General features: G+C 51.7%; 1 protein-coding gene across 2 annotated transcripts; it reads left to right on the top strand.

The window, feature by feature from the left end:
* The first annotated feature begins 567 nt into the window (after positions 1-567).
* On the top strand, positions 568-27,808 carry DSTYK (dual serine/threonine and tyrosine protein kinase). Of its 2 annotated transcripts, XM_032710461.1 has the most exons (14): positions 568-911; positions 8,796-9,181; positions 12,053-12,187; positions 15,266-15,917; positions 18,118-18,392; positions 18,758-18,841; positions 20,145-20,321; positions 20,580-20,709; positions 21,513-21,669; positions 22,420-22,552; positions 22,889-23,002; positions 23,457-23,571; positions 24,507-24,641; positions 26,560-27,808. In XM_032710461.1, exons 1-14 carry the CDS (start codon positions 680-682, stop codon positions 26,745-26,747), a joined length of 2,913 nt encoding a protein of 970 aa, XP_032566352.1. In that variant the 5' UTR covers positions 568-679; the 3' UTR covers positions 26,748-27,808. The 2 variants fall into 2 exon arrangements, with proteins under 2 accessions (XP_032566352.1, XP_032566353.1); XM_032710462.1 differs by lacking the exon at positions 12,053-12,187 and having other exon boundaries at positions 571-911.

Raw genomic sequence — 27,808 nt, 5'->3', positions numbered from 1 at the left:
ATTGGCGGGAGCCGCCGCGGGGCGTGTCCCGCCTCCTGCCGCGCCGGTGCCGCGCAGCGCTCCGCGACCGGGAGCGACAGCACCGCTTTTCCCTTCCCTTCCCTTTTTCCTTTCCCTTTTCCTTCCCCTTTTCTTTCTCCTTTTTAAACACATTGTTTTGGGGTCGTTCTGTGATCTTTTTTTTTGGTTGTTTTTTCTTTTTCCCCCTCCCGCGGGGGTGGGCGGAGGCCACGGAGATGGGTCGGCGGCGGCGCCTCTTCGCGAGACTACAGTTCTCATGAGGCTTCGCGGCGCGGCGGACTACAACTCCCGGCATGCCCTGCGCGCATAGCACCTTGAACTACACGTAGATGCGGGGCGAACTACATCTCCCGGCGTGCCCCGCGCGCGGCGTCCTCTGTCGGCCTCCTCCCCCTTTGCCCCGCGGCGCGCCGATAAAGGTTCCGCGCACCCGCAGCGCGGCTGGCGGAGGCGCTGCCCCTCGGCAGGAGGAGGAGAAGGAGGAGGCGGGGGTCGGGTCGGCGGGAGGGGCGGGCGGGAGGGGGGGGGGTCGGGTCGGGAGAACCTCCCGGGGAGGTTCCTCCCTGGTTAAAAAAAAAAAAAAAAAGGGGCGGCAGCCCTGGCCGGGGCCGAGCGCGCGGCGCGGCGGGGAGGGGATATCGGGGCGGACCCGGAGGACATGGAGGGCGAGGGGGGCCCGGGCCGGGCCGGGGCCGTGCGGGAGCTCTGCCGCTCCTTCGGACACTACAACCGGCACCTGGCGCGGCTGCAGCACAACCTGCGCGAGACCAGGAGGTTCTTCCGCGACGTCAAGTTCTCCCAGGGACACCCCTTCGCCCCGGAGGCCGCCGGAGACGCTCCCCACGGAGGGGATGGGGATGAGGAGCCCGGGGACGGCCCCGCGCCCGGCGGTGAGAGAGGGGCTGGGGAAGGGCCGGGGACTGGGGGGGAAAGGGGGGCGGTTCTGGGGGTGAACGGAGGGTTCCTGGGGTGAGGGGTCAATGGGGGGGCTTGCGAGGGTTGGGGGGCAGGTGGAAGGCGGTGGAGAGTGAAGGGCTCCATTGATGGGGTTGCTCAGTTTATGGGGTTTAGTGGGCTGGGGGTGCCTGCGGAGAGCTTGGGGCTGTGAGGAGGTTGGTGGGGTGAAGGGAGCAGGGCTGGAGGAGTATTTAGGGGCGTTTCAGTGGATATTACGAAAAGGTTCTTCCCCCAGGGGGTGGTTGGGCACTGCCCAGGCTCCCCAGGGCAGTGGGCACGGCCCCAAGGCTGCCAGAGCTCCAGGAGGGTTTGGACAACGCTCTCAAGAACAGGGTCGGATTTTAGGGTGTCTGTACAGGGCCAGGGGTTGGACTGGATGATCCCTGTGGGTTCTTTCCAGCTTGGGATATTCCATTCTTCCCTCTCCCTGTTTTTCAGCTTCCCTCTGGCCAGGGTGTCAGGAAGAGGCAGCACCTGGGAGCGGGTGGGATGAGGGGCTGCTGTTCCCTGGGCTGTGTTTTTCCCCGGGGGTTCCGTGGGAACAGTGGGTTTCTTCAGCAGCTGCCTGGGCATTTCTGCTGCTGTTGACAAACAGAGCTGCGGGTGGGAGCTCTCCTGCCACGTGCAGAACTTCATCTCTCCATAAGACTGTCTTGTGAGAGGAGACTTTGGCGTGACATGAAACCTTCATAAAGATCTTCTTCATTCATTTCCAAACGGCTCATGAGTCATCTCTGTTGGCTACTTGTCCAGGAAACTTGTCCCTTCTTGTCTCACCCTCACAGTTGTGGTTTGAAGATGGAAGTGTTGGGATCTCCTGTCTGTCTGTGTATTTAAAAAAAAAAAAAAATCAGTGTTGAAACCCCTGGGTTGGGTCTGGCTGGCTGGGAGTTAATTTTCCCCATCTGTGGTGCTGTGGATTTGGAGCTGGGAAGGTGTTGGGAACACAAGCAGGGTTTTGGGAAGTGCCGAGTAGCTTCTCCACGCTCCCCCCTCACACCAGGCTGGGAGGGAGCCAGATTTTTGGGAAGGGGCACAGCCAGGATGGGTGAGCCAAGGGGACTGTGTGGTGGGTGAGTTTGGGATTGTTCAGCCTGGAGAAGAGAAGGATTTGGGGTGACCTAATTGCAGCCTTCCAGTGCCTCCAGGGAGTCGACAGGGAGGATGGAGAGAGACTATTTAAAGGGGTCTGGAGTGACAGGACGAGGGGGAACGGCTTCAAACTGCCAGAGGGCAGGGATAGATGGGATATTGGGAAGGAATTCCTCCCTGGGAGGGTGGGCAGGCCCTGGCACAGGTTGCCCAGAGAAGCTGTGGCTGCCCCATCCCTGGAAGTGTCCAGGGCCTGGTTGGAGCAACCTGGGCTAGTGGGAGGTGTCCCTGCCTTTGGCAGGGGGTGGAACAAGATGATCTTTAAGGTCCCTTCCCACCCAAACCATTCCAAGATTCTAGGATTTTCCATGGTCTCAGAGCTGTTGGAATGGTCCCACTCACTGGAGCTGCTCCTGTGTTTGGTTACTCCTTGGAAAACGTTGCTGGTTCAACAGCAAGTGCATCTTTTAGACGTGGGGGGAACATGAATCCAATATCCCTGACATAGGGATGGATCCCAACAGATTTCCTGCCTGTTGTTTCTAACCCAGAGCACTTATAACCTTCTTTTTTTTATTCAAATCCCTACTTTGACCCAGTTTGACCAGGTTCAGAGCTTCAGGGGAAGTCTGGCTGTTCAGAGCTTGGTTGTGCTGACAGTGTGGGCCCCTGGCTCGGGCTTTTGGGCCCCTGGCTCGGGCTTTTGGGCCCCTGGCTCGGGCTTTTGGGCCCCTGGCTCGGGCTTTTGGGCCCCTGGCTCGGGCTTTTGGGCCCCTGGCTCGGGCTTTTGGGCCCCTGGCTCGGGCTTTTGGGCCCCTGGCTCGGGCTTTTGGGCCCCTGGCTCGGGCTTTTGGGCCCCTGGCTCGGGCTTTTGGGCCCCTGGCTCGGGCTTTTGGGCCCCTGGCTCGGGCTTTTGGGCCCCTGGCTCGGGCTTTTGGGCCCCTGGCTCGGGCTTTTGGGCCCCTGGCTCGGTTTCAGGCTGCAGAGGTTGTCTGGCTCTTACTGCTCTGCAAACTATGGATTTAAGTTTTATTTTCAAACTGGGGACAAGGATCAAGTGAATAAACCTGCTCTGGGTTAGAGGGTGGGAGGTTGTGGTGGGAAGAGGATGAGGAGCAGGACCTGGTAAAATAATGGACACAACTGCAAAATAACTGTGAATTAGTGATTATTAGTTTTTTTTAAGCTCTGGGAAGTCACAAGCCTTTGCCCAAAACCCAGAGCTTTGGCCATTGCTTATTAACTTGGTGCCTGAATAACCCAAGGTGGTTGTTGGAGAATCTTTATTATATTAACAATAGTATTAATTTTCTTTATTATAACAAGAGCTCCTTGTTTCTGTACAGTTTAATGGTGTTGGACATTTCTGGTGTTCTCTGAAGTGTAGTGGCTGGTAATGAAAGTTTTTTTCCCCCTGTGTAACATGGAGAGTTTTTTGAGTGTCAGAGGGTTTAAAGAGCCCAGTTCTCACTGAATTCAGAACCCCTTTTTGCCCTTCAGGTGGTATCAAAGTGAGAGGAATTCTGACCAAATTGTTCTGCAGACTTTTTGTGAAACACAAAGGACCTGGGGATGGAGTGGAGTGGACAGGACACACTGCCCAGGGCTGGAGTGGAAAATAAACTGTGGAAAGTAAATGCAGATGTCCTGGAAACAAAACAAAGTGAAGGGTTTGCTTTTGAGGCACCTGAAAAGCTCGTGGAACAGCCTGGAAAGGGAAGTGGCCTCTGGATCAACAGGTGAAGCCCAGCCTGGGTTACTCTGCCCACAGCCAGGGCTGAGTATCTGCTGAGCTGGGTCAGCCTGGGCTGGACTTCTGGGAGAAAGAAATCCTCTTCCATCCCTCCCCTCTGCTCAGGAGGGTGACAGCAAAACCCATCAAGAAATGACTGTCACTGACCAGACTGTGGTGGCAGCAGCAGGACTTAGACCTCACAGTAAGAGAAGTGAACTCAATCCAAGGGAAAGAATAATTTGCCTTCCAGCTACTGTTTACGAGGGAAAGGCAAGTCCGGTTTGCTCTGTCTGCCTTTCTGAGGGAGTCAACAAAATCCTGTCTGTTCTCTGGGGCTGCCTTGGCATGAATTGGCATCTCAGAGTGATTTGTTCAAGTGCTGGGACAATCCTGCAGCTTCAGGTTTGGCAGCTTTTGGTTCTTGGTGCCGATAACTGGCGTGTTTGCTGGAAAAACAAACCCTGGTTTAGGGGCTCGGCAGCAGGTTTTATTAGAATATGTAAAGATACCAAGGAAAAAGTCCCTCAGCCCTGCTTTCTGCTAATTGGGGTTGTTTTCTTTGTTCTGTGCTTGCAGTAATTGGAGCTCTTTGGTGTAGGAACCTGAGGGGTTTGGTATTTCTTTTATTTTAGGAATTTCTGCAAGTTGAGCTACCCCCAAATCTAGAGCATCCCCAGAGGTTTGGGCAGCAGCTGGAGTGTTACACCAGTGGTGTGTGCTGGGGGAGAGCCCTGGGCTCTGCTGCCTCCATAAATAAGGGGGTTTTATAGGGATGAGATCACATGGAATTCTGAAATGGTTTGGGTTGGAAGGGACCCTAAAGCTCATCCCATTCCACCTCCTGCCACGGGCAGGGACACCTTCCACTGGTCCAGGTTGCTCCAAGCCCTGTCCAACCTGGCCCTGGACACCTCAGTTGGTAGAACTGTGCTAGTCATAAGTCTTGTGGTGGCCAAAACCTCCTGCAGGTCATGAGCAGCAGCACAGCAATGGGAGGGTTTCTCTGCAAACCCTCAGCATTTGCAGTAAGAGGCTCTGGCCATGTTTAGGTTGTCCTCACGTAGCACTGGAGCTGGAACAGAAAAGACAAGTGATGCTGGCAGAGGGTCCCTGGAAAAGGGATGAGTCAATGCTTGGGGCTTCTATAGATTCCATAAATCCAAGCTCAGCCTCTCCTGCCAAGTGTTTGGCTGAGTTTTGAGCTGAGCCTTGGTGAGAGACGTCCTTGTTCTTGGACAGGCCTCCTTTCATGGCGCGGCTCGCGGGATCCACGCGCTCCAGGACTCCCCCGAGCCCTGGGTTTGAAGTGTTCATCACATGTCTCCCAGTGATTACAGTGGATGGGTCCAGGATGTACCACCAGCTCCAGTCCTTGGCAAGAGCCCTGTCACGAACAGGAGCTGCTCCTGGACACGCAGGAGTATCACTGCAGCTCTCCAGGCAGCAGGTTCTGAACCTCCTCTGTGGTGGGAAACACAACCTGAGTTCGTGTTGGGATCTGTGGCACCAGCTGTTGAGTTCTTCAGGAGTGTTTGTACCCTGTGTCTTCAGGAATTCAGGCAGTAATCCTCTCTGCAGTGCAGAGTGTGTCCTCTCTGACACACCAGTACCTCCAAGGGGTGTCAGGATGGTGCCAGATCTGCTCAGTGGTGCCCAGTGGCAGCGTGAGGAGCAACAGCCATAAACTAAAACACGACAAGTTCCAGCTCAACATGAGGCAGAACTTCTTTCCCTGGAGGTGGCAGAGCCCTGGAACAGCTGCCCAGGGAGGGTGTGGAGTCTCCCTCTCTCTCTCTCTGACATTCCAAACCCCCCTGGATGAGCTCCTGTACCACCTGCCTGGGCAGGGGGTTGGACTGGGGGATCTCCAACCCCAACCAGTCCTGTCACTGTGCAATTTGCTTCAGGTTTGGGACCCTGAGGTGGCTGTAAAATGCCCAGTGATGGACAAACACAGGGTTAAAGCCACTGCCATGACCTGGGTGCCCTGATGGTGCTCTGGGTGAGCTGGGACACAACCAAATCCAGGGTCTGGTGCCAGGTCAGTGCTTCACGTGCTTGGGGTATCTCAGGGTGACATAATGGGAAATTTGAGGCTTTGTTACTGGTGCTGCTCCTGGGAGGAACTTGTTGAATAAATGCTGATCACAGGCTGTGGGTGTGAAAAAGGAAGAGGAGGCTCCAGGGAGAACTTACAGCAGTTTTCCAGTGCTCCAAGAGAGCTGGAGAGGGACTTTTCACAAGGGCAAGGGGGAATGGCCTAAAGCTGAAGGAGGGAAGGTTTAGGTGGGATACTGGGAAGGAATTGTTCCCTGGGAGGGTGGGGAGGCCCTGGCACAGGTTGCCCAGAGAAGCTGTGGCTGCCCCATCCCTGGAAACGTCCAAGGCCAGGTTGGAGCAACCTGGGCTAGTGAAAGGTGTCCCTGCCCATGGCAGAGGGGTGGAATATAATCTTTAGAATCCCTTCCCAGCCAAACCAGTCTGCAATTCTATTTATAAATCCATGCTGGGCCTCAATAATTTCGGTTAAGCTGCTGTATTTCAATCATTTTCTCTCATTAAGTGCCCACAAAGCCAGAGCCTGCCTGGGGTGGGGAGAGGCAGCTCTGCCTCCTCTCTGCTCTTCAAAAACCTCTGCAGAGAAGGCTGTGCCTGTGCAACCCTCCCTGAATTGCCTTTTTTTCGTGCTTGGTAGCTGAAGGGTGAGTCTGGGTCGCAGCAGAAGGTTCAAGAAATGTTCCCAGATCAAAGAAATTCTTTTATCTTGTAGATGAAGGCTGAAATGTGCTATTTGTGGGGTTTTGCAGATCCTTATCTTGTGTGAGCTCCTGGCCAGCTTTGGCCCTTTGGTCACTTGATGTGGCTGCTCTGTCAGGCTGTGGATCTTGAAAGGCTTGTTTAAGGAACAGTTAGAAAGAGCCAGTCCCACTTCAGGGAGTGATTTCTCTCTTAGCCTTTCCCAAACTTGGCTTTTGGGGGTCAGCAATCAGGGGTTTGCAGGGCAGAATTGCAAGAGAGGGGTTTGCTGAGCCACCTTAGTGTTGGGGTGGGAAAAACCTCTCCAACAGTCTATTTTCAGATGGAAGGTTTGAAGGAAAAGTAAATTTTATTCAGGATGTTAAAGAAGCCTTAAACTGGTCTAAGACACAAAGAACTACATGTGGTGCTGCTCCAAACTGGCCTGATTTTAATTAAACCAGAGGGATGGAGTGCTGTCAGTGAGGAGCAGAATGTGCTGTATGCTCTCTTTAATTTGGTTTGTAGTGTTGAGGAGTATCTTGGTACATGGGAGTATCTTGTTTTCCTGGGGCTTGGAGATGCTGAAACGATTTTGGCTGCCAGAACATGACTCATTAGAAGAATTTTAATAGCCCTGGTGAAACAGGACCTTCCCTGTCAAACCCCAGTTGCTGTGTTGTAGTTAATTCTCTCTTTAAGCTGCTGCTCTTGCCAGCTTGTCCCCTCTCAGGGCAGTCGTGGTGGTTTGAAATTGGTGTCAAATTGAAAATCTGGCAGGTTTGGGGGCCTGGTGCCTCCATTTGCCATTCCATGCTTGGTGCCTCCAGGTCTGGACCATGACCCAGCCCTGGCTGTGGTGCAGCACCAGCTGTTTTGTGTTCCTGAAGTGCAGCACATGAGGGATTTGTTTGTGTCCCTGTTTTTTGTTCTCCCATTGCTGTGCATCGGGGAACACAGAGCTGCTCAGGCTGAGTGTGGGCAAAGCCCTGTTTGGGACTTGTAAAAGAACAGAGAAGCTGAACCCAGTCCTGAGCCTGAATTAGTGCAGGGAGTTGTTCCATCCCTCTGAGCTTGGAATTCTTAGGCCATGATGTTGCAGTTGGTGCTGGCAGATGAGTAAGGAGGGTGATTACAGGGAGTCCTGCTCTGGAGGAGATACAGATGTTGAGTAACTTCCTTTTGCAGCTTAAAATGACAATCTGTCCAACTGGGCCTGTTTGGCTCTTGGCAGAGTGTCTTCCCTGCCCAGGCTGCTGGGAGTGGGGCACTTTCTGGAGGTGCTGTGACTGTTGGTTGTAGGGAATTGCTGGCAGAGGCTGTTCCTTCTCCTGCTGTGCCTCAGCAACCTTGGTCTTGTCTGCTTGATGTCCAGAGGCAATTTTGCAGGAATGCCTTTCCCCGAGGCCAGGACAGAGGGTTTGCTGCTTTCACATCAATATTCCTAGATTTTGGTCAACAGGCTTGTGCAGTGGCACTCTTGGGATTTGGTAGATGTGAAGGATCTGATGTTTTGAAGTGTGGGTGGAACTGTCACTGATTCAGAGCTGACTGAATTTATTTCTGATATGGGACAGGAATGTTCTGTAGAGCCAAGCCATAAAAATATGGGAAGAGTTGGCCTTAGTGACCCACTGGGTCTCCTGGAGCTCCTGATCAAGGGGAAACACTATTCCAGCCCCAGATGGGGTTAAACCTTTGTTTTGACCTTGACAACTGTTGTATCTTGACTTTTTGGGCCTTCCACGAGTCTCCCACTCACCTGCTGAAGAGCTCTGTGTGGGCTCTTTCCAGTGGAATAGAATCATGGAATATCCTGAGCTGGAAGGGACCCACAAGGATCATCCAGGACCCCCCAAAATCCCACCCTGTGCCGCGTGCTGGGGAGAACAGCGACAAACTGCTCCGGTGGCTCTGTGGGAATGAACCTGCTGGCGGTGCAGCAGGAATGCTGAGTCACTGCAGCAGGAATGCTGAGTCACTGCAGCAGGAATGCTGAGTCACTGCAGCAGGAATGCTGAGTCACTGCAGCAGGAATGCTGAGTCACTGCAGCAGGAATGCTGAGTCACTGCAGCAGGAATGCTGAGTCACTGCAGCAGGAATGCTGAGTCACTGCCACGGATTCCAGGGCGCAGGGGCGGATTCCTGGTGCTCCGTGGGGCAGCAATGCCTGAGCTTTTGCCTTCAGCTGGCTCAGCAGGGGGTTGGAGGGACAAGCCTCACCTCTCTAACTCAACCTGTCCTCGATTCCAGGGCAGAACTTCATCTCCTTCCCCCGGCACGAGGAGGAGCATCTCCAGCGCTCCGTGAGCTGGCACCCCTGCCTGCTCATCCTGGGCCAGAACTGCAGTGCCAAGTGCCAGCTGCTCAACATCCTGCTGGGGGAGAAGCTGCTGCCCACCACCAAGATCAGCAACGAGGAGAACTGCAAGAGGCGGCGGATCCGCTTCACGCACGGCAGCCAGACCCGGGTGAGCCTGGCCCTGCCCCAGCAGTACGAGCTGGTGCACGTGCTGGCAGCACACAGGGGGCACTGGGACACCATCCCTGAGGAGGACCTGGAGATCCAGGGGGACCCCGAGGACCCTGCCCACCGCATCGCCGAGCTGGAGGTCATGCTGCCCTACTCGCTGCTCAAGGTAAGGGTGTCCCTCGGTGTCCCTCGGTGTCCCTCGGTGTCCCTCGGTGTCCCTCGGTGTCCCTCAGTGTCCCTTGGTGTCCCTCGGTGTCCCTGCCCCGTCCCCGGGGGATTTACAATCCCTAATGAAGCAAACAGCCAGGCAGAGAGGGGCCTGGGAGTTTGGATGGACAGGAAGCTGAACATGAGCCAGCAGTGTGCCCAGGTGGCCAAGAAGGCCAATGGATCCTGGCCTGGATCAGGAACAGGGAAGTGATTCTTCCCCTGGACTCAGCGCTGGTGAGGCCACCCCTGGAGTGCTGTGTCCAGTTCTGGGCCCTCAGCTCAGGAAGGACATTGAGGTCCTGGAGCAGGTCCAGAGGAGAGCAACGAGGCTGGAGAAGGGACTGGAACACAAGTCCTCTGAGGAGAGGCTGAGGGAGCTGGGGCTGTTCAGCCTGGAGAAGAGGAGGCTCAGGGGAGACCTCCTCACTCTGCAACTCCCTGACAGGAGGGGGGAACCAGGGGGGGTTGGTCTCTTTTCCCAGGCAACCATCAGCAAGACAAGAGGGCTCGGTCTTCAGCTGTGCCAGGGGAGGTTTAGGTTGGACATTAGAAAGAATTTCTTTCCAGAGAGGGTGATCAGCCTTTGGAATGGGCTGCCCAGGGAAGGGGTGGATTCTCCATCCCTGGAGGTTTTTAAGAAGAGACTGGATGTGGCATCAGTGCCATGGGCTGGGAACCACAGCGGGGTTGGATCAAGGGTTGGGCTTGATGATCTCAGAGGTCCCTTCCAACCCAGCTGATTCTATGATTCTATGAATTGGTGCCACCTCTCAGGCAGAGGGGTTCCCTTAATTAAAGAGAAGCTGGAGTCTGGTGTTAGGGCTTTGACTGGACATCACTGTCTGTGCTGATGTGCTTTTGTTTCAGTGTTGAGTCACAGAATCAATCAGGTTGGAAAAGACCTCTGAGATCGAGACCAGCCTTTGACTCTTGGCATTGTCGTTCCTCTGTCATGCTTCCATCCCTCTCAGGAGCCAAGCTTGGAATTCCAAGTGTCTTGGAGTTCCGGGGTCGTTCAGAGTTGGCTTTGCTGTCCCCTGGCAGCCAGCAGCTGTCATACAAGGGTATGGACTTCATCTCTGTCCTGAAGAGCTCACTGTCAGCACAAAGCTTCTTCATTCCACCCTGGCTCCCTTTGGGAGAGGAGAGGCTTTTTGCATCTCTCTGCTGTCCCTGGAAGCTGCAGGTGTTAAGAGCAGGAAGGTGGGAGTTGATCCCAGTGCTGGTTCTAACACTGGTCGTGTCTTGCTTTGTGACTTTGCTTTTGCTGGTCCATAAAATCTGTTCCTGTTCTGGAGTGTTGTGGTTTGGTGCTTACAAATATCTGTCAGGGTTGTGTTTCACAGCTTCCTCAACCTCTTCATGGCATTTCATAAGATGTGTTGAGCCTTTGTTATTGCAGTATAAATAATTCTGGAGCGCTGTGGTTGGCAGAATCCTAAAGTCATGGAATGGTTTGGGTTGGAAGGGATCTTAAAGCTCATCCAGTGCCACCCCCTGCCATGGGCAGGGACACCTTCCACCAGCCCAGATTGCTCCAAGCCCCATCCAACCTGGCCTTGGACACTTCCAGGGATCCAGGGGCAGCCACATCTTCTCTGGGCAACCTGTGCCAGGGCCTCCCCACCCTCCCAGGGAACAATTCCTTCCCAATATCCCATCTACACCTTCCCTCCTTCAGCTTTAGGCCATTCCCCCCTTGCCCTTGTGAAAAGTCCCTCTCCAGCTCTCTTGGAGCCTCTTGGAGTACTGGAAAAGTGGTGCTGCAAAGGAGCAATGCCTGTTCTGGATCTTCTGCCTCCAAACTCCTGCCTTGCTGGGCAGAAAAGGGTCCTCAGCTGTCCCTTTCTTTGCCCTGCTGAGGTTTTTGCTGAGGGCTCTGCAGGGTGCAGCCCTCCCTCAGCTCCTCCTGGCAGGGACAAAGATCCCTCTGTCTGCCCTCAGTTATATTTAGGACATTTAGATGAAAACAGCGACTCAGATTAAATTGAAAAGGGTTGGTGGAATAAAAAAGCTCTTCCAGTGGAAGGATGAGGGAGGGTGAATCAGCCTCAGATGGATTCAAAGGATTCCTGATGGCAATTCAAGGACAAGCAAATTTTTAAAAGCTAATAGGAGATCTTGATTAATTGTCCAGGTGATGGGCTGGGGAACATCTTCCTGGTAAATTCCTGGTAAATCCCAGAGTTTGGCCTCCTACTCAGACCTGTTTTATCCCACTTTTCTAACTCATGGGAGTTCTCCAGCTCTGCTCAGCACAGACCAAGCCATGAAGTTTGAGTAAATACCTGCCTGTCGTGGCCAGGGCTGCTGGAACCAGTGGAATTTGTATCCAGAGCCATAATGGGGGAGGTTTCTGGACACTCTCCAAAATTTCGTGTCTGCAGAACAGCTCTGAAGGAACTTCTGCTTTTTCTTCACTTGTGGAACAAAACTCTCATTACAGTCACATCCAGGATGTTAACAGGATATTCAGTACTGATCTTAAGGATTTAGGTTTGCTCACATAACTTGGAGGAGCTCAGCACATTTTTGGACAGAGGGAGAGGGAAATCAATCTGAATTTTACACCATTTGTTCCTTGAAATCCCTATATTTTAATGGGGTTTTTTTGTATTTCATAACCTCCAATTTTACATATTCAAACACTTTGTTATTATTTGAACATTAACCAGTCCAGAAAGACTAAATTATTTGGAAGTTAGCAATATCCAAATAAATGAAACTATTTTTTTATTTGGAGGTAAATCAAATAAAGAAGTGTAGAATATTCCTGGTTTTAATATCAAACTGCCACTGGAGCACCCTGAGGGATTTTCTTCTACAGCCTCACATCCAGGATGGCATCATCCTTGATTTTCTGTGCCTTAACCCAAACCTGTCTCACAGAAGAAGGGGTGAGGAAGGAGCCAAAAAATTTCATTTACGTGGAATGGCTGCTGTGAGAACCTTGTGCTCCCGGGTAGGTGAACTTAAAAGTTATTTTTAAACATCAGATATCAGGGCTGGAAAAAAACTTGGTTGGCAAAGCTGCTCTGTTCCTTGGGGATCTCCGTGCACAGGAGTTCATGTGGGTCATGGGGAATAATCCATTTAGCCAGACAAATTATTAGATTTACAGTGGGAGCAAACAGTTGGCTCTTTCTCTAAATCTGAATCTTATCAGTTGTGCTTGGGAGCTGAAATGGGCTCCCCTGAAGGGTTGGTTTTCCTCTGGATGGGCTTAAAATTGCCTTTTCCTGCTGTTCTGTTTGTTTTGTGGGACTTGGAATCTCGGAGCTGCAGGGTTTGTAGGGAAAGAAAACTGTTCATCTGCTCTGCCAGAGCTGGAAAACGAATGGAGGAGAAGAATTGGGTTAATTTGGGTTTCTTGTGTTGCCTCAGGTGCTGCAGGAGTGAGTCAGGGCACAGGAATTAGTGGCAAAGGATGTGCTTAAGTACCTGCTGGGGGATAATTTATGGCCATCCAGCTTAAAACTTGGAGGAATGTGCTCTGATCTCCTTCCTGAGAGTGTTTTTAATCTATATATCCAAATGCATTTAAGCTCATAGGAATATAAAGGAGTATTTTTAAAGGAATAAATGCAGTTTTGTAGTGTAAATACATAAAAGCATCCTGTTGGCTGAGATGTTCTTCATTCCAGGTTATTTTTGGGATGTGCTTCAGGGTGTCCTGCCACAAACCAGCATCCAACACCTGAAGTTGTCTCCATCTCCCCCTTTTTACTGGAATAACTGGGAGTAGGAGATGCTAAAAATGCCAGGAGTGTGAAATTATTCTTCCAGCCACGTGAAACCTGTTCTCTGTTTCTCGTTTTGCTGGCTCAGTGATTTCTGGTTTTCATGGTCAGGGAAGAGAGTTGCTCCTTGAGCTGGTGGCTTTGGGCACCTCAGAGGGTTTTTTTGGGCCCTTCCAGCAAAATTAAAATGGAATTCCCCCCCCCAAACCGGGGTGAAAATCCAAGTTCTGTCCAGGACAGCAGAGTTTGGTGTAGTCACTTCTCTTCCAGGGGATTCTCTCTGTTGCTGGTGCCTCAGATCCCCATGGAAACAGAACAAACTGGCAAGATTTCAGAAGAATTGGGTGGGGGAAGTGTGTGTAAAACAAACAAAAAAAAGATTCTAAGTAAGATCTGGGGGTATAAATGTTCCTCAGATTAATAGGGAGGCATGAAATGAGCTCCCATGTGTAATAAATGCAGTGACTGTCAGACTTCAGTGAGTCACAGGCTGTTCTTGGAAGGCAAAGTATCCAATTGGTGCAGGAAAAGACTGGCCTTCAGTCACAGGAGGAGTTTGGGGGAAAAAAGGGACTAAATTGGGTTGGTTTTCAGCCCCTCAGTTAAGTGAGCAAACAGTGATTAAACTGCCCCCAGCCTGGGAAAAATAGGACAAGGCCCTCTTGGGATGGAGCAAAGAAATGCTTTGGAGTGCCTTGGAAATAAGGAATTATCTGTTGGTTTAGTAAAGTGGCACATTCAGCAGAGACTCCACTTGTCTCATTGTAGGTCAAGATCTCCTTGATCCTTGGTTTTCATTTTTATTCCCTGGGTTGGTGTCTGCAGCCCCTGGGAAGTGGCAGGGCTTTAACTCCAATATTTGCCTTTTCTGATGTCCAGGTGGCCAAGTGGGAAGCTTTGGTGTTTAATAAAGGGCCTTTGAGTGCAGGAAAACAGGGCTGGAGTTCCTTGAGAGCAGCTGGATGCTCCCAGCTCTGTGGAGGAGTGTTTGCAGCAGCCTGACCTGGGGAGAACCAGCTGCAGAATTTTGGGAATCCCCTGTGAGTCAGAGGTTTTCCCCACATTAATGCTCAGCAGGATGGAGCTGCAGAGATGGTGCTTCAACATCTCAAGGACACTGAGGGCAGGGGAAACCAACCAAAGGGTGGGCAAGGAATGTTTCCTCTTTGGAAAAGGTTCTGTGGCAGCAGCAGGACCAGTTGCTTGGGGGGGGGGATGTTGGTTTTCTCCCCCGTCTCCTGGAGACAGCTCTGGCTTCCTCCTTTGTTTACAGTGCCTGCTGTGAGTCAGCTCCTGGGGGATGTTGCAGCCCTGCACATCCCCTTCTCCTCAGCCAGATTTGGGGGCAGGAGGGGCTTCCTGAGAGCTCTAAGGGTTGTCAGGAGAGCTGGTCAAGAAAAATGACTGAAGGATTGTTAATTATCACCCTCTGTTATGAGTCAAAGATGGTACTTTAAATTATCTCTTCAGTTCAAAGCCCTTCTTTCCTTATTTTAGCAGTGATGTGTGGAATTCTAGCACTGATCTTGCACATCCAAAGGGGACTCTCATCTTCCTTGGAAGGGAAGGAAGGAGGTTTCAAACTGGCCCTTCCCAGCAGGGTTGGTAAGAAGTGCTGTCCCAGCAGTGCAACTGTGCAGTAAGAAAATAACCAAACAAAATCCTTCTTTTAGCTTTTGGTTGGATTTAAAGAAAGTCACAACCGAGCCTGTCACAGCCATCTGTTCTCCTGGCTGGGAACTCAGGTTGTTGTGCTGCCTTTTTCTTGGCAGTAGTGGCTCGTGTAGTGCTTCCTGCTCCTGGGAATCTGGCAGCATGGATGTCTGGGGAACATCAGCAGGAGAGGCTGATGCAAAATGGGACAGGTATAAGCTGAAGAATTCCAGTTATTCCGTGATACTGGGACACTTGTTGGAAGTTTTATTCTCAGCTAGGCTAAAACTCCAAGGTTCTTGGTACAGAATAAGAAATTTGGAGTCAGTGGGCACTGCTCCATGTGTGGGTGCATCCCTGCTCCAGCTGCTGTGTGACAGCACTTACCTGGGACGCTTTTTGGAAGTTTTGTTCTGAAGTGGGCTAAACCTCCAAGGTTCTTGGCGCAGAGTAAGAAATTTGGAGTCAGTGGACACAGACCCCTGTGTGGGTGCATCCCTGTGGGATCAGCCTTGCAGGTGATGCTGCGTGGGAGACCCCAGAGCTTCTGCGAGGGGTTTGAGTGGTTCTGGTTTTAGTTCTGGTTTTGGTTCTGCTGTGTTTTGGCACGAGGGGACCTGCCCAGCCGTGTCTGTGTTTGCCCTCAGGAGGTGGACGTGGTGGTGGCTCCGTGCCGGGGCTTCCAGCCGGCCGAGGACACCCTGGGGGAGTTTGTGAACCAGGTGCTGCCCGTGGTGACCTTCGCCATCAGCGAGGCCCAGCTGTCCCCCTCGGACCAGAGCGAGCTGAGAACCATCAAGGAGAAATTCTCCCTGCCCATTTTCTTCTTCCGCGTGCCCGAGGCCGGCGGGGAGCTGATCTCCCCCAGAAAACCAGACAGCGACAAGTCCTCCCTGCACTGCCAGCTGCTGGACCTGCAGTACCTGAGCTCCAACCACTGCAGCTGTGGGGACAGCAGTGCCCAGAGCATGTTGGTGGAGCAGCTGGAGAAGCTGAGGCTGCTGAGCACCTTCTCCAGGCAGGTGCTGCAGAAGCACTTGGTGGAGGCGGCCACGAGCCTGAACGAGCTGCACTGTCGCTGCCTCAACATCTTCATCAACCAGGCCTTCGACATGCAGAGGGACCTGCAGATCACCCCCAAGAGGCTGGAGTACACCAGGAGGAAGGAGAACGAGCTCTACGAGTCCCTCATGGGCATCGCCAACCGCAAGCAGGAGGAGATGAAGGACATGATCGTGGAGACTCTGGGCAACATGAAGGAGGAGCTGCTGGAGGACGCGGCCAGCATGGAGTTCAGAGGTAGCTGGGCTGGGGGAGTGGAGGGGCTGGTGGGAGGGGAGGGGTTGGGGGCCCTAAAGGAGAGGGGCAGAGTGGTATTTGCCTTCTGCAAGGGATGGGAATGGGGGTCTGGGCAAGAGACTCAGCAAGAAATTCAGAGTGGGCCAAACGCGCAAGGATTGGGAATGTTCAGGAGGTACAAAATGCACAAGGTTCAGGTGTTCAGAATATCCAAAATGCACAAGGTTCAGGTGTTCAGAATATCCAAAATGCACAAGGTTCAGGTGTTCAGAATATCCAAAATGCACAAGGATTGAGGTGTTTAGAATATACCAAAATGAACAAAGATTCAGGTGTTCAGAATATACAAAATGCACGAAAATTCACAATGTTCAGGTGTTCACAATATTCAAAATGCACCAAGATTCACAATGTTCAGGTGTTCACAATATTCAAAATGCACCAAGATTCACAATGTTCAGGTGTTCACAATATTCAAAATGCACCAAGATTCACAATGTTCAGGTGTTCACAATATTCAAAATGCACCAAGATTAACAATGTTCAGGTGTTCACAATATTCAAAATGCACCAAGATTCACAAGGTTCAGGCGTTCAGAATATTCAAAATACACAAGATTCACAAGGTTCAGGTGTTCAGAATATTCAAAATACACAAGATTCACAAGGTTCAGGTGTTCAGAATATTCAAAATACACAAGATTCACAAGGTTCAGGTGTTCAGAATATTCAAAATACACAAGATTCACAAGGTTCAGGTGTTCAGAATATCCAAAATGCACCAAGATTCACAAGGTTCAGGTGTTCACAATATTCAAAATGCACCAAGATTCACAAGGTTCAGGTGTTCACAATATCCAAAATGCACCAAGATTCACAAGGTTCAGGTGTTCAGAATATTCAAAATGCACCAAGATTAACAATGTTCAGGTGTTCAGAATATTGGAAATGCACAAAGATTCACAAGGTTCAGGTGTTCAGAATATACCCAAATGCAACAAGATTCACAGTGTTTGGGTTAGGAATGGGCATTTGGGTTAGGAATGGGCATTTGGGTTAGGAATGGGCATTTGGGTTAGAAATGAGCTTTTGGGTTAGAAATGAGCTTTTGGGTTAGAAATTCTGGATTATTACACGGACAGGTCATAATTCCTGTATCCCATGTGTCCCACCCTTCCCAGCCCTGGAGCCCTGTGGTGCCTGAGCTCAGGATTCTTGTGCCAGGGGTGTGTTCAGGGGCAGCACCAGATAAAACACGTGCAGTCAATACTTGTGTGCATTTATTTGCACAACACACATCACTTGGAGTGTCTTGCTGGCTCCCAGCACTTGGAGTGCTCTCCTGAAGGAAGGGGGGTGTTATTTTGAGGAGTTGATGCCATCTGCTGATCCCTGGGTTTGTTTTCAGTAGGCTGGGCTGGTGTTGGCCAAAATCCAGGGACAAGGTTTGCAGCTCCTGGGAGCCACATATTGGTTTGGGGTGGTTACAGAGCAGGGGTTGCTCAGTGCTGGCTTGAAAATACCAAGTGGTGATGGACCTTTGCAAGGCACCAGGAAAAAAACGTCATGGACCTGCTGTGGCTGTTCCATCACTTCCCTCTGGATGTGATTCAACATCCAGCAGTGCCTGGAACAATTTCCTGGTCTGTACTAGACAGAAACACAGCTTTGTGCTTCTGCTCTCTGAGTTTTGGGGTGGCAGTTGTGAATTCTCATCACTGGAAACCTGTAGTAGCTCTTGGGCAGAGTCCATCAGGGTGTTAAGGGTTGAGTGTCCTGGGAATTCCAACACCGGGGAGTGGAAGCAAAGAATATAATGTTTTCCACCTTGAAAATGGGATTTTTAGCTTCCCTGAAGCTGCAATAACCAGCTGCTCTAATTCTTTACTACTTTCTGTCCCAAAATAACCAAATTACTCAAGATCTGTTGAGCTGATTTTGTATAAACCTGGACATGCAAAGATGTTCCCCTTTGCAGGAGTCAGGACATGGGTTATTCTGTTGCTCACGAAGTTTTTCCTGTTGGCTTTAGTTTGTAACATCTGGGTCTAAAGGAAGGAACCTCTGAAGGAAGGGGGGGGAAAGATCAAATGGCTTTTGGAGCAGAAGCTTCTGCTCTGGGTGTTCAGAGCAGCTCTCAGGAGTCGTTGGTGCCACACTGGTGAACCCCAAGGGTGTTTCTTGCTCCTCCTCTGTGCAGATATCATCATTCCTGAGAACGGGGAGCCCGTCAGCTCCAAGGACATCAAGTGTTGCATTAAACAGATCCAGGAACTGATTATTTCTCGGTTAAACCAAGCAGTTGCCAACAAGTTAATCAGCTCAGTGGACTATCTGAGGGAGAGCTTCGTGGGGACTCTGGAGAGGTGCCTCAAGAGCCTGGAAGAGTCCTGGGAGGTGTCAGTACATCCTGCAAGGAGCTTGGAGAAGCCCAAGGATGGTTCTGTGCACATCACAAGCAATTATCTCAAACAGGTACAAGGGGCTGGAGTGGCTCTTTGGAGTGGCTCATTGGCTTTCTCCTGACCCAGGGAGGGTGGTGGGAGATGGAGATGCCCAGAGAAATCAGAGGGACACAGCCCTGGAATGTTTGGGGTCATTAAAGGAGGTGCTAAACCTGGGGAACGTTCACTTGAGGGCCTAACACTTGATTTTCCTAAATCTGTATATAATAACGAGATTGCAGCCTAGAAACACCTCTGAGCTCAGTGCAACAAATGAATTAACCAAGTGATTCGTGGGTTATACCACGGAGCACCATTCTTTTCCACTTTCAGAGGGTCCAGCAAAGTTTATGGCTTGCAAAGTTTCCCAGATTTACATCTTTTCCTGCTTTCCAGATCCTAAATGCAGCTTATCACGTCGAAGTCACTTTTCACTCTGGCTCAACAGTGACCAGGATGCTGTGGGAACAGATCAAACAGGTATGGGCACCTTCAGCAGTTATTCCCGAGGATTTCCATCCCTGCAAGTGTCCAAGGCCAAGTTGGAGAGGGCTTGGAGCAACCTGGGCTAGTGGAAGGTGTCCCTGGGGGTGGTACAAGATGGGCTTGAAGGTCCCTTCCGACCCAAACCATTCTGAGATTCCATGATTTTGATATTTAATGTCAAGCAGAGACCTCCTGGGTGTTTTCTTGAGCAAAGGAATGAAGGGCCCTTTGAAACTCGTGACTGTTTGGAGTAACGTTGTTTATTTGGGTTTGTGGGTTTCTTGCGGGTTTTTGTTTGCTTGTTTTGCAATGTATCTTAATTTAGGTCAATTCACTCTTCTCCCCCCAGAGCAGACCAGATTTGCTCTGGTTTTTATGTTAAATTTCTGTCTGTAAAACCACTGATGGTGATGAAATCCCTGCTCTGAGCTGCTGCTGACCTTTATTGCCTTCTCCCTCTCAAGACTCCTTGGCTGGGTGAGGGGAACACCACTCTGCCCCAAAGAGGTGCAGTGCAGACTGTCACAAACCTTCAGTCCCTCCTTCAGCCTGGCAGAGAGGGATCCAGCCTGGCTGTGCAGCCCCTGGATTTCTGTGGCCTCTAATAAAGGGTGGGGCAGGGCAGTTGAATCACCCAGGAATTACGGGAAGTGGTGCATTCCAGCCCCTGGGATTTCCATACTGGCAAAAAGAAGCTTCACTGTAGATTTTACCACTTTGGGAGCCTCTCTCTCCCTGATTTTCTGGGCTCCTGCTTATGCTGCCAGTTCCCTCAGCCCAGAAGCTGCACCAGAACTGTGTGGTTTTCCAGCTGGTGGCTGTTGGAGCAGTTCCTGGTCACATGGGAAGGGATGGTTGGATTGTAGGAATGAACTGAGCAGCTGCTCAGGCAAATCAGACCTCTTATTTAGTGTGACATGCAACAATATTGGGATCAATGCCTCTGGGTTAGAATCATGGGATCCTGGAATGGTTTGGGTTGAAAGGGACCTTAAAGATCACCCAGTGCCAGCCCTTTCCATGGGCAGGGACACCTTCTACTAGCCCAGGTTGCTCCAAGTTTATCCAACCTGGCCTTGGACACTTCAAGGGATCCAGGGGCAGCCACAGCTTCTCTGGGCAATCTGTGCCAAGGCCTCCCCACCCTCTGAGTCAATAATGAGCAGTTACTCCAAGGTGATTGTTTAGCCCAGCATCTCTGTGCAGGTGACCACGTCATTCCAAGGTGTCTGAGCAAATCCACTGACCCTGCACTTCTCCTGTGCCAGTGCCTGAGTGTTGTATCCCGTTTTCCCAGATAATCCAGCGGATCACATGGGTCAGCCCCCCTGCCATCACCAGTGACTGGAAGAGGAAGGTGGCCCAGGATGCCATCGAGAGCCTCAGCGCTTCCAAGCTGGCCAAGAGCATCTGCAGCCAGTTCAGGACCAGGCTCAACAGCTCCCACGAGGCTTTTGCAGCTTCCCTGCGGCAGGTGAGCGTGGGCAGCTGTTCAGGAGGGTTTGTTTCGGGCCTGTGCCATTGAGGGAAAGGAATTTGGATTGCAGGAATAACTGCAGGAGCAGCTGGTGCAGTTAATGCAGCCGCTCCGTGGGGAGAGGTGGCAGAGCCGAGGCGAGAGCTCTGATACAAGGTTTTATTTTTAAACTAGACATTCAGGGCCTCTCCACCTTGTTGCACTCTGGCTCCAGAGCAGCAGGGTGACAGGGTGTGGGTGGTGTCTCTCTTGCAGTTGGAGGATGGCCACTCTGGCAGGCTGGAGAGGACAGAGGACCTGTGGCTGAAGGTACGGAAGGATCACGCTCCCCGGCTCGCCCGGCTCTCCCTGGAGAGCAGATCCCTGCAGGATGTGCTGCTGCACGGTGAGCACCCTGCCTGCTGTTCCCTGTGTTCCCACCTCCCCTTCCTCCTGAGGCACTGGGAAGGAGTGGGAGGGCTGTTTTTGTTCTTCACTCCATGAGCCTTCTGCTGACACAGCCCCAGTTCCTTGGATGCTGCTGCCATCCCGGGAAGGGCTCTGGGCTGCCAGGCTGGGAATGTGCAGGAGAAATCATAGAATCACAGAATCAGCTGGGTTGGAAGGGACCTCCGAGATCATCAAGTCCAACCCTGGATCCAACCCTGCTGTGGTTCCCAGCCCATGGCACTGATGCCACATCCAGTCTTGTCTTAAAAACCTCCAGGGATGGAGAATCCACCCCTTCCCTGGGCAGCCCATTCCAAAGGCTGATCACCCTCTCTGGAAAGAAATTCTTTCTAATGTCCAACCTAAACCTCCCCTGGCACAGCTGAAGCCTGAGCCCTCTTGTCTTGCTGATGGTTGCCTGGGAAAAGAGACCAACCCCCCCCTGGCTCCCCCCTCCTGTCAGGGACTTGGAGAGAGTGAGGAGGTCTCCCCTGAGCCTCCTCTTCTCCAGGCTGAACAGCCCCAGCTCCCTCAGCCTCTCCTCACAGCACTTGTGCTCCAGTCCCTTCCCCAGCCTCGTTGCCCTTCCCTGGACCTGCTCCAGCCCCTCCATGTCCTTCCTGAACTGGGGGGCCCAGAACTGGACACAGCACTCCAGGGGTGGCCTCACCAGCACTGAGTCCAGGGGTACTGTGGTTTAATGTGTGACCCTGTGTGTTGTAGTGGCTGAGTGTGCCTGGCTGTTGTTGTGCCTTGCAGGCAAACCCAAGCTGGGCCGGGAGCTGGGCCGGGGGCAGTACGGAGTGGTGTACCTGTGTGACAGCTGGGGGGGGCACTTCCCCTGCGCCCTCAAATCCGTCGTTCCTCCAGATGAGAAGCACTGGAATGACCTTGCACTCGAGTTTCACTATATGAGGTGTGTATCCTGAGGGCTCTTCTCCTTAATTTCACAGTCGTTTAGGTTGGAAAAGGCCTCCGAGGTCGAGCCCGGCCTGTGCCCGATCCCCACCTTGTCACCCAGAGCAGAGCCCTGAGTGCCACATCCAGCTCTGCTGCAGCCATTTGAATGGCATAGGCAGGGCCTGATTTCCTCTAGTTTTATTCTGGAGTCAGTGACTTGGCCCCAAGCTGCCATTCCTGACCTCACCAGGGCACCTTGCCAGTGTCACTGCCAAGTGGAACGGGCACAGAGTGGTGGGCAAACATCCTCCTCCCTGCCTCCAGCTGATTCCCTGGTGTCTGTGCTCTTCAAATTCCTGCTGTTTTGCAGGAGTAAATTAGAATTAATAGACCATTAAAGCAAACAGTTCTTCTCCCCTGATTTTTGGTGTTGAATCATCCCCCCTTTCCCAACCTGTCTGAATCCACAAAGGGAAATGATGGCTCTGCAGTGCAGAAAGCAGCTTGTTTTCAGTAAACAGCTGCAGGCAGGTGCTTCAGCACAGACAGCTGAAATAATACAGGATTTTGTTTGGAACTATAACCTTTAATAGGGCTTTTTTGAGTTTAATTGGCTCAGGCAGCTGGGTATTCTTGTGGTGCTCTGAACTGTGAATTTTTCCTGCACAGGACCTTGTTGCTGTGCGTGTTCCCTTTAGGAGGAGAGGCTGGGCCTGGGCTGGAGGGGATAAAAAATGACCAGTTTTCTGTGCTGAACCTTCTCCAGGTCCCTGCAGACACATGAGAGGCTCGTGCACCTCCATGGATCTGTGATAGATTATGGCTATGGAGGAGGCTCCAGCATTGCTGTGCTGCTGATCATGGAGAGGCTGCACAGGGACCTCTACACGGGGCTAAAGGTACCAACAACCTGTGTCTGTGTGTTAAACAGATTTTATACATCCATGTCCCATCCCTGCGAGTGTTCAAGCCCAGGTTGGACAGGGCTTGGAGCAACCTGGGCTCCTGGAAGGTGTCCCTGCCCCTTGGGGGTGGAACTGGATGAGCTTTAAGTTCCCTTTCCACTCAAACCATTCTGGGATTGTCTAATTTAAAAAAATCCACATCTAAATATATATATATATACTGATCTGTAAGACAAAGCTGGAATTGTTTAGTTTTGGTGATAAATAAGAGTAAGGAAAAGTAACTTGCACTTTGAGCAGGAGTGAAATATGTGTGTGTTTGTTCCTCAGGCTGGGCTGGAGTTGGAGACACGGCTGCAGATTGCCCTGGATGTGGTGGAAGGGATCCGGTACCTGCACAGCCAGGGGCTGGTGCACAGGGACATCAAACTCAAAAATGTCTTGGTAAGGAGCACTCTGACATCTCCCAAGACCTTTGTAGTGGGAGGGAGAAGCTGAAGTGAAGGAATAGATCCTCCCTAAGCTGTGGTGGTGTCAGCCACAACTGGCCTGGCAGTGGAGGTTTCCCTCACTCCTCTTCTGGCCCAAGGCCTGGGGCAAAGGGAGCAGTGGAGTGGCTTCTCTGGAGTGTAGGCAGCTTGAGCTCCAAGTGGGATTTCCAGTTCCTGGTCCTCTTAAATGCCAGCCACACCCTTGGTGTAGCAGACAGGTGGAGGCATGTCCTGGTACTGAGCTCAGCAAGGTGAGTGTCCAGGAGCAGCCAGGTAATCAGAGCAGCTCGTTAGGAACAAAGTGCCCAACCCTCCCAGTGTAAACAGTTCAGAGCCCTGGCACTGAAAGGCAGCCCTGGGACTGAGCAGGGTGGTTATCAGCTGCCTCTGTGGGGATTCTTCTGCAGCTTGACAAGAAGAATCGAGCCAAAATCACTGACCTGGGGTTCTGCAAACCAGAGGCCATGATGTCTGGCAGCATTGTGGGCACACCCATCCACATGGCTCCTGAGCTCTTCACAGGTATGTTCCTCCCCTGAGCCTGCTGCTGGCCTGCCCTTGCCTGGAATTTGAAGGCCATGATGAGGGGAAAGTAATAAAAAGACAAACCCCAGATGACCTGCTTCCAGTGTATTTTTTAAGGGTCAGTCTTGAAAGAGAACTGTGGGGCTGATAAGCTTTGCTGAAGTGGTTGATACTTCTGCAGTTGGAAAGGTAAATTGTTAGTTATTAGGAAGCTGGAAGTACTTGGCTTTCATAGGCAGATCCTTCAGGAAGGATCTCCTGTAAGGAATTCCCAAGCTGTTCTGTCCTGTGGAGTGTTTGAATTCACTCTGAGGGTTTTCCTGAGTCTTCCAGTAGCACTTAGAGGTTCATATCTCACTCACCAGAATCCTTGTGGTCTGTCAGAGCTGCCCCTGCTTGGATAAGATTGAAATCAAATTGAGTCAACCCTCTTTGTGTTTAATTTAGAGGATGTTATTCTTATTAACAGTGGAATTCTCCTGGCCACAGGCTGGACCTTGAGCTTAGACCTGAGCACTGGCTTAGCCCTGGGGCACCTGAGGTGCTCAATCTTGGCCAATTTAGAGAGTGAACCTCCTGTGAGTGATTAATTGCCCAATTCCTGGGCTGAGAGGCTGATGTTTGACATCCTGGGCCAGGCAGAGCTGAGTCTGATGTTGGTGTTTAACTCTGAAATCCATCTGAGCACCTGCACTGGTCCACGACCCTCAGTTTGGAGCTGCAGGTACAGATTAAGTGTAAAAACCTGACAACTGGAAAATCTTAACTTTTATCCTTTACCTGATGTGTTCCTTCACACAAGTCTTGCCTTCTGGCCATGAATCTGTGGTTTGAATTTGAAGGAGTTGAACACTAACTGAGCTCTCAGCCTGCTCAGTGTCCAGTGGTGAGGGTGATGCTTGTCCTGCTGACCAGATGTGCTTTTGTCCCAGGGAAATACGATAACTCCGTGGATGTTTATGCCTTTGGAATTCTCTTCTGGTACATCTGCTCGGGCCACGTGAAGTTACCAGAGGCTTTTGAGAGATGTGCAAGCAAAGATCACCTGTGGAACAACGTTAGGAGAGGTAACAGAGGCTTGGTTGGACTCGGGTGCTCTGTTGGAATAAAATTTGGGGGGATGAGGAAATGCATTTTTATTTTCTCATAACTTGAAGGCAGAAGTACAAGTTCACAGGGTCACTGAGGTTGGAAAAGATTCCTCCAGGACTGAGTCCACCCTGTGCCCCATCCCCACCTTGTCCCCCAGCCCAGAGCACTGAGGGCCACGTCCAGGCCTGCCTTGGACACCTCCAGGGGTGGGGACTCCAAACCTCCCTGGGCAGCCCCTTCCAATGCCTGACCGCCCTTTCCAGGGAGAAATTCCTCCCGATGTCCATCCTGACCCTCCCCTGGCACAGCTGAAGGCCGTTCCCTCTCCTCCTGTCCCTTGTTCCCTGGGAGCAGAGCCCGACCCCCCCGGCTCCCCCCTCCTGTCAGGGGGTTGCAGAGCCAGAAGGTCCCCCCTGAGCCTCCTTTGCTCCAGGCTGAGCCCCCTCAGCTCCCTCAGTTCTCCTGCTGCTCCAGCCCCTTCCCCAGCTCCGTTCCCTTCCCTGGACACGCTCCAGCCCCTCCATGTCCCTCCTGAACTGAGTGACCAGAACTGGACACAGGATTTGAGGTTCCAGCAGCGCCAGCACAGGGGGACAATCCCTGTCCTGCTCCTGCTGGACACTTCCTGATCCGGGCCAGGGGGTTTTTCCATTGCTTTGGGACACTCTAAAGAGTAACATTTACTAGTTCACCTTAGACAGATTCTACTGAAAGTTGAACTAAAATGAGCAGGATAAAAAGGGACTTTTGGCTGAGCAGCTCTTCTCCAGCCCCACAAGAGCTGTGCCTGCACACCCTGAAACCACGGAGCAGCACAAACCTTGTGATGTAACCCAGCCCCCAGAGCCAGCCAGGCCTGATCCCCTGAGGAATGTTTAATCCCATGCAGTTCCTGGAGGTTTCTGTGCATCCAAATGCTCCGTGTGCAGCATTGCTGAGGGAGCTGGGTGTGGAGAGAAACACAAAATATTTCCCAAAATATAAACTCACTCCTGTGCCTGGGTGGGTTCAGTGAGTGCTGGGTTTTGTTGGCAGCTCAATCCTTTGTGCTGTGTCCTGGGATCAGGATGTTTTATCCCTCATCCCTTAGTTCCTGTCCATGTAAACTCTCCCCTTCTCATGTGAAAAAGATTAACTCAGATGAGTGAGTCTCACATTGGGCCAGGAGGCTGCACTTGCTGCTCATTCCCACGTTTAGCTGGCTCCCAAAGGCACTGGAATGTGCAGGTGGGTGGGGGGGACCTGTTTCCTTAGAATTCATTTTGCTCCCAAAGAGTTGCAGAGAGGAGACTCCAGTGAAAGTAAATGTGTTGGCAGGCTGGGAGAGCTGGGGGAGCTCAGCCTGCAGGAGAGAAGGCTCCAGGGAGACCTTAAAGCCTAAAAGGGGCTTAAAAAGGAGGGAGAGGGACTTTTTGTGTGGGCAGAGAGTGACAAGACAAGAGGTGATGGTTTTAAACTGCCAGAGGGCAGGTTAGGTGGGATATTGGGGAGAAATTCCTCCCTGGTAGGGTGGGGAGGCCCTGGCACAGGTTGCCCAGAGAAACTGCAGCTGCCCCATCCCTGGAAGTGTCCAAAGCCAGGTTGGAGCAACCTGGGCTAGTGGAAGGTGTCCCTGCCCGTGGCAGGAGGTGGAATGGGATGAGCTTTAAGGTCCCTTCCCACCCAAACCCTTCTGGGATTCCATGATTCCCCAGTGATCTCCATCCTTGGAGACTCCACTGTTGTGTGTTGAAATCCTTTATTAAATCCCGAAGGGTCTTTAAGGTCCCTTCCAACCCGAGCCAGACTGTGATTCCATGCTTCCCTGTGCTGCCCATCCTCTGGACGTGCCCACGATCTGAGAAGCCTCGGTGATGTCTCCGTGTGACCTTTTCCTCCTCCTCCGTTTTCCAGGAGTGCGCCCGGAGCGTCTCCCGGTGTTCGATGAGGAATGCTGGCAGCTGATGGAAGCCTGCTGGGATGGGGACTCCTCCCAGCGCCCTCTCCTGGGGATTGTCCAGCCGATGCTGCAGGGGATCATGGACAGGCTCTGCAAGTCCAGCTCTGAGCACCCAAATAAAGGCTTGGATGACTCGACTTGAGGAGGAGGCGCAGCGGGATTTTGGAATTGCGGGGGAATTCCGCTTCCCCCCTCCCCAAACTCTGCGGGAGGCTTCTCCGGGTGGAGCTCCGTGCCCAGCCTGGCTGGGACAGGGACCAGCAGCCAGGAGATTGCTCAGAGAGGTGAGACCTCGGGGCTGTTCCACGCTGAGGAGCAGCCAGAGCAATCCCAGCCCACCCCACCGGTGCCAGTTATCCCACTGCAGCTTTTCCCGTGGAATTGTGCGAACAAGGCAGAGAGAAAAAAACCCCACGCCCTTGAACTAAAAGGGATTTGTTTTTTTCCTTTTTTTTTTTTTTTTTTTTTTGGTTTTGCCAATCCCACACCACCAACCCAGCCAAGCAAAGCATTGTGTGTGTGTTTGTCTGTGTGCCCACGCCAGGCTTTACTCAGTGAAGGAAAAGCTCTTCCCAGGAACTGCGGGGGCCGCACGGATCCATCCCGGTCTCTCATCGATGGCACTAATTCCAGAGTGGTTGGAGAGGAAGGAGAAAGCAAAAAAACAAAACAAAACAAAAAAACCTCTAGGCTAGAAGTGTTTAGAAGCATCTGTAGGAGTTTCTGCAACACTTGAGATGTTTACATTGACAGGAGCAAAGCTTCCATGTTTTACTGGGGGAGGATTTGCAACCTCCTTCCCCACACCTTATAAGCTATTTATCCTTTATGTGCCCTTCACCTCTTACTCCTGTTAAAAGACAAAAAAACAAACAAACAACAACAACAAAAAAGCTCTTTTTTTCCTGGTCATTTTGCTTCCTAATAGTTCTTTGAATGCCTGAAGGAACCTGCCCTTTCCTTCCCAGTCTTGTGGTAAAATGTTGAGACTGCTCAGAGGTTCCACCTGGTAGTGCTGCACCAAAGTCATTCCATGCCCATGGGGAAAGTGCCAAGTCATTTTAATTAAAAACTTAGGGGGGGGGGGAGGTTTAATTAGCAGTAAAAGTAATGACAGTTTTAAACTGTGCCAACTCTGCCAGGCACCTTTTTAAAAACTGAGGTTTCTTCAGCTTTATTTTTAAACCCTGGGTGTGGTTGGAG

Source organism: Chiroxiphia lanceolata, chromosome 25, assembly GCF_009829145.1.
Source record: "Chiroxiphia lanceolata isolate bChiLan1 chromosome 25, bChiLan1.pri, whole genome shotgun sequence".
Lineage (NCBI taxonomy): Eukaryota > Metazoa > Chordata > Aves > Passeriformes > Pipridae > Chiroxiphia > Chiroxiphia lanceolata.
The sequence above is the reverse complement of the archived record's forward strand: the minus strand, read 5'-3'. Positions and strand labels throughout refer to the sequence as shown.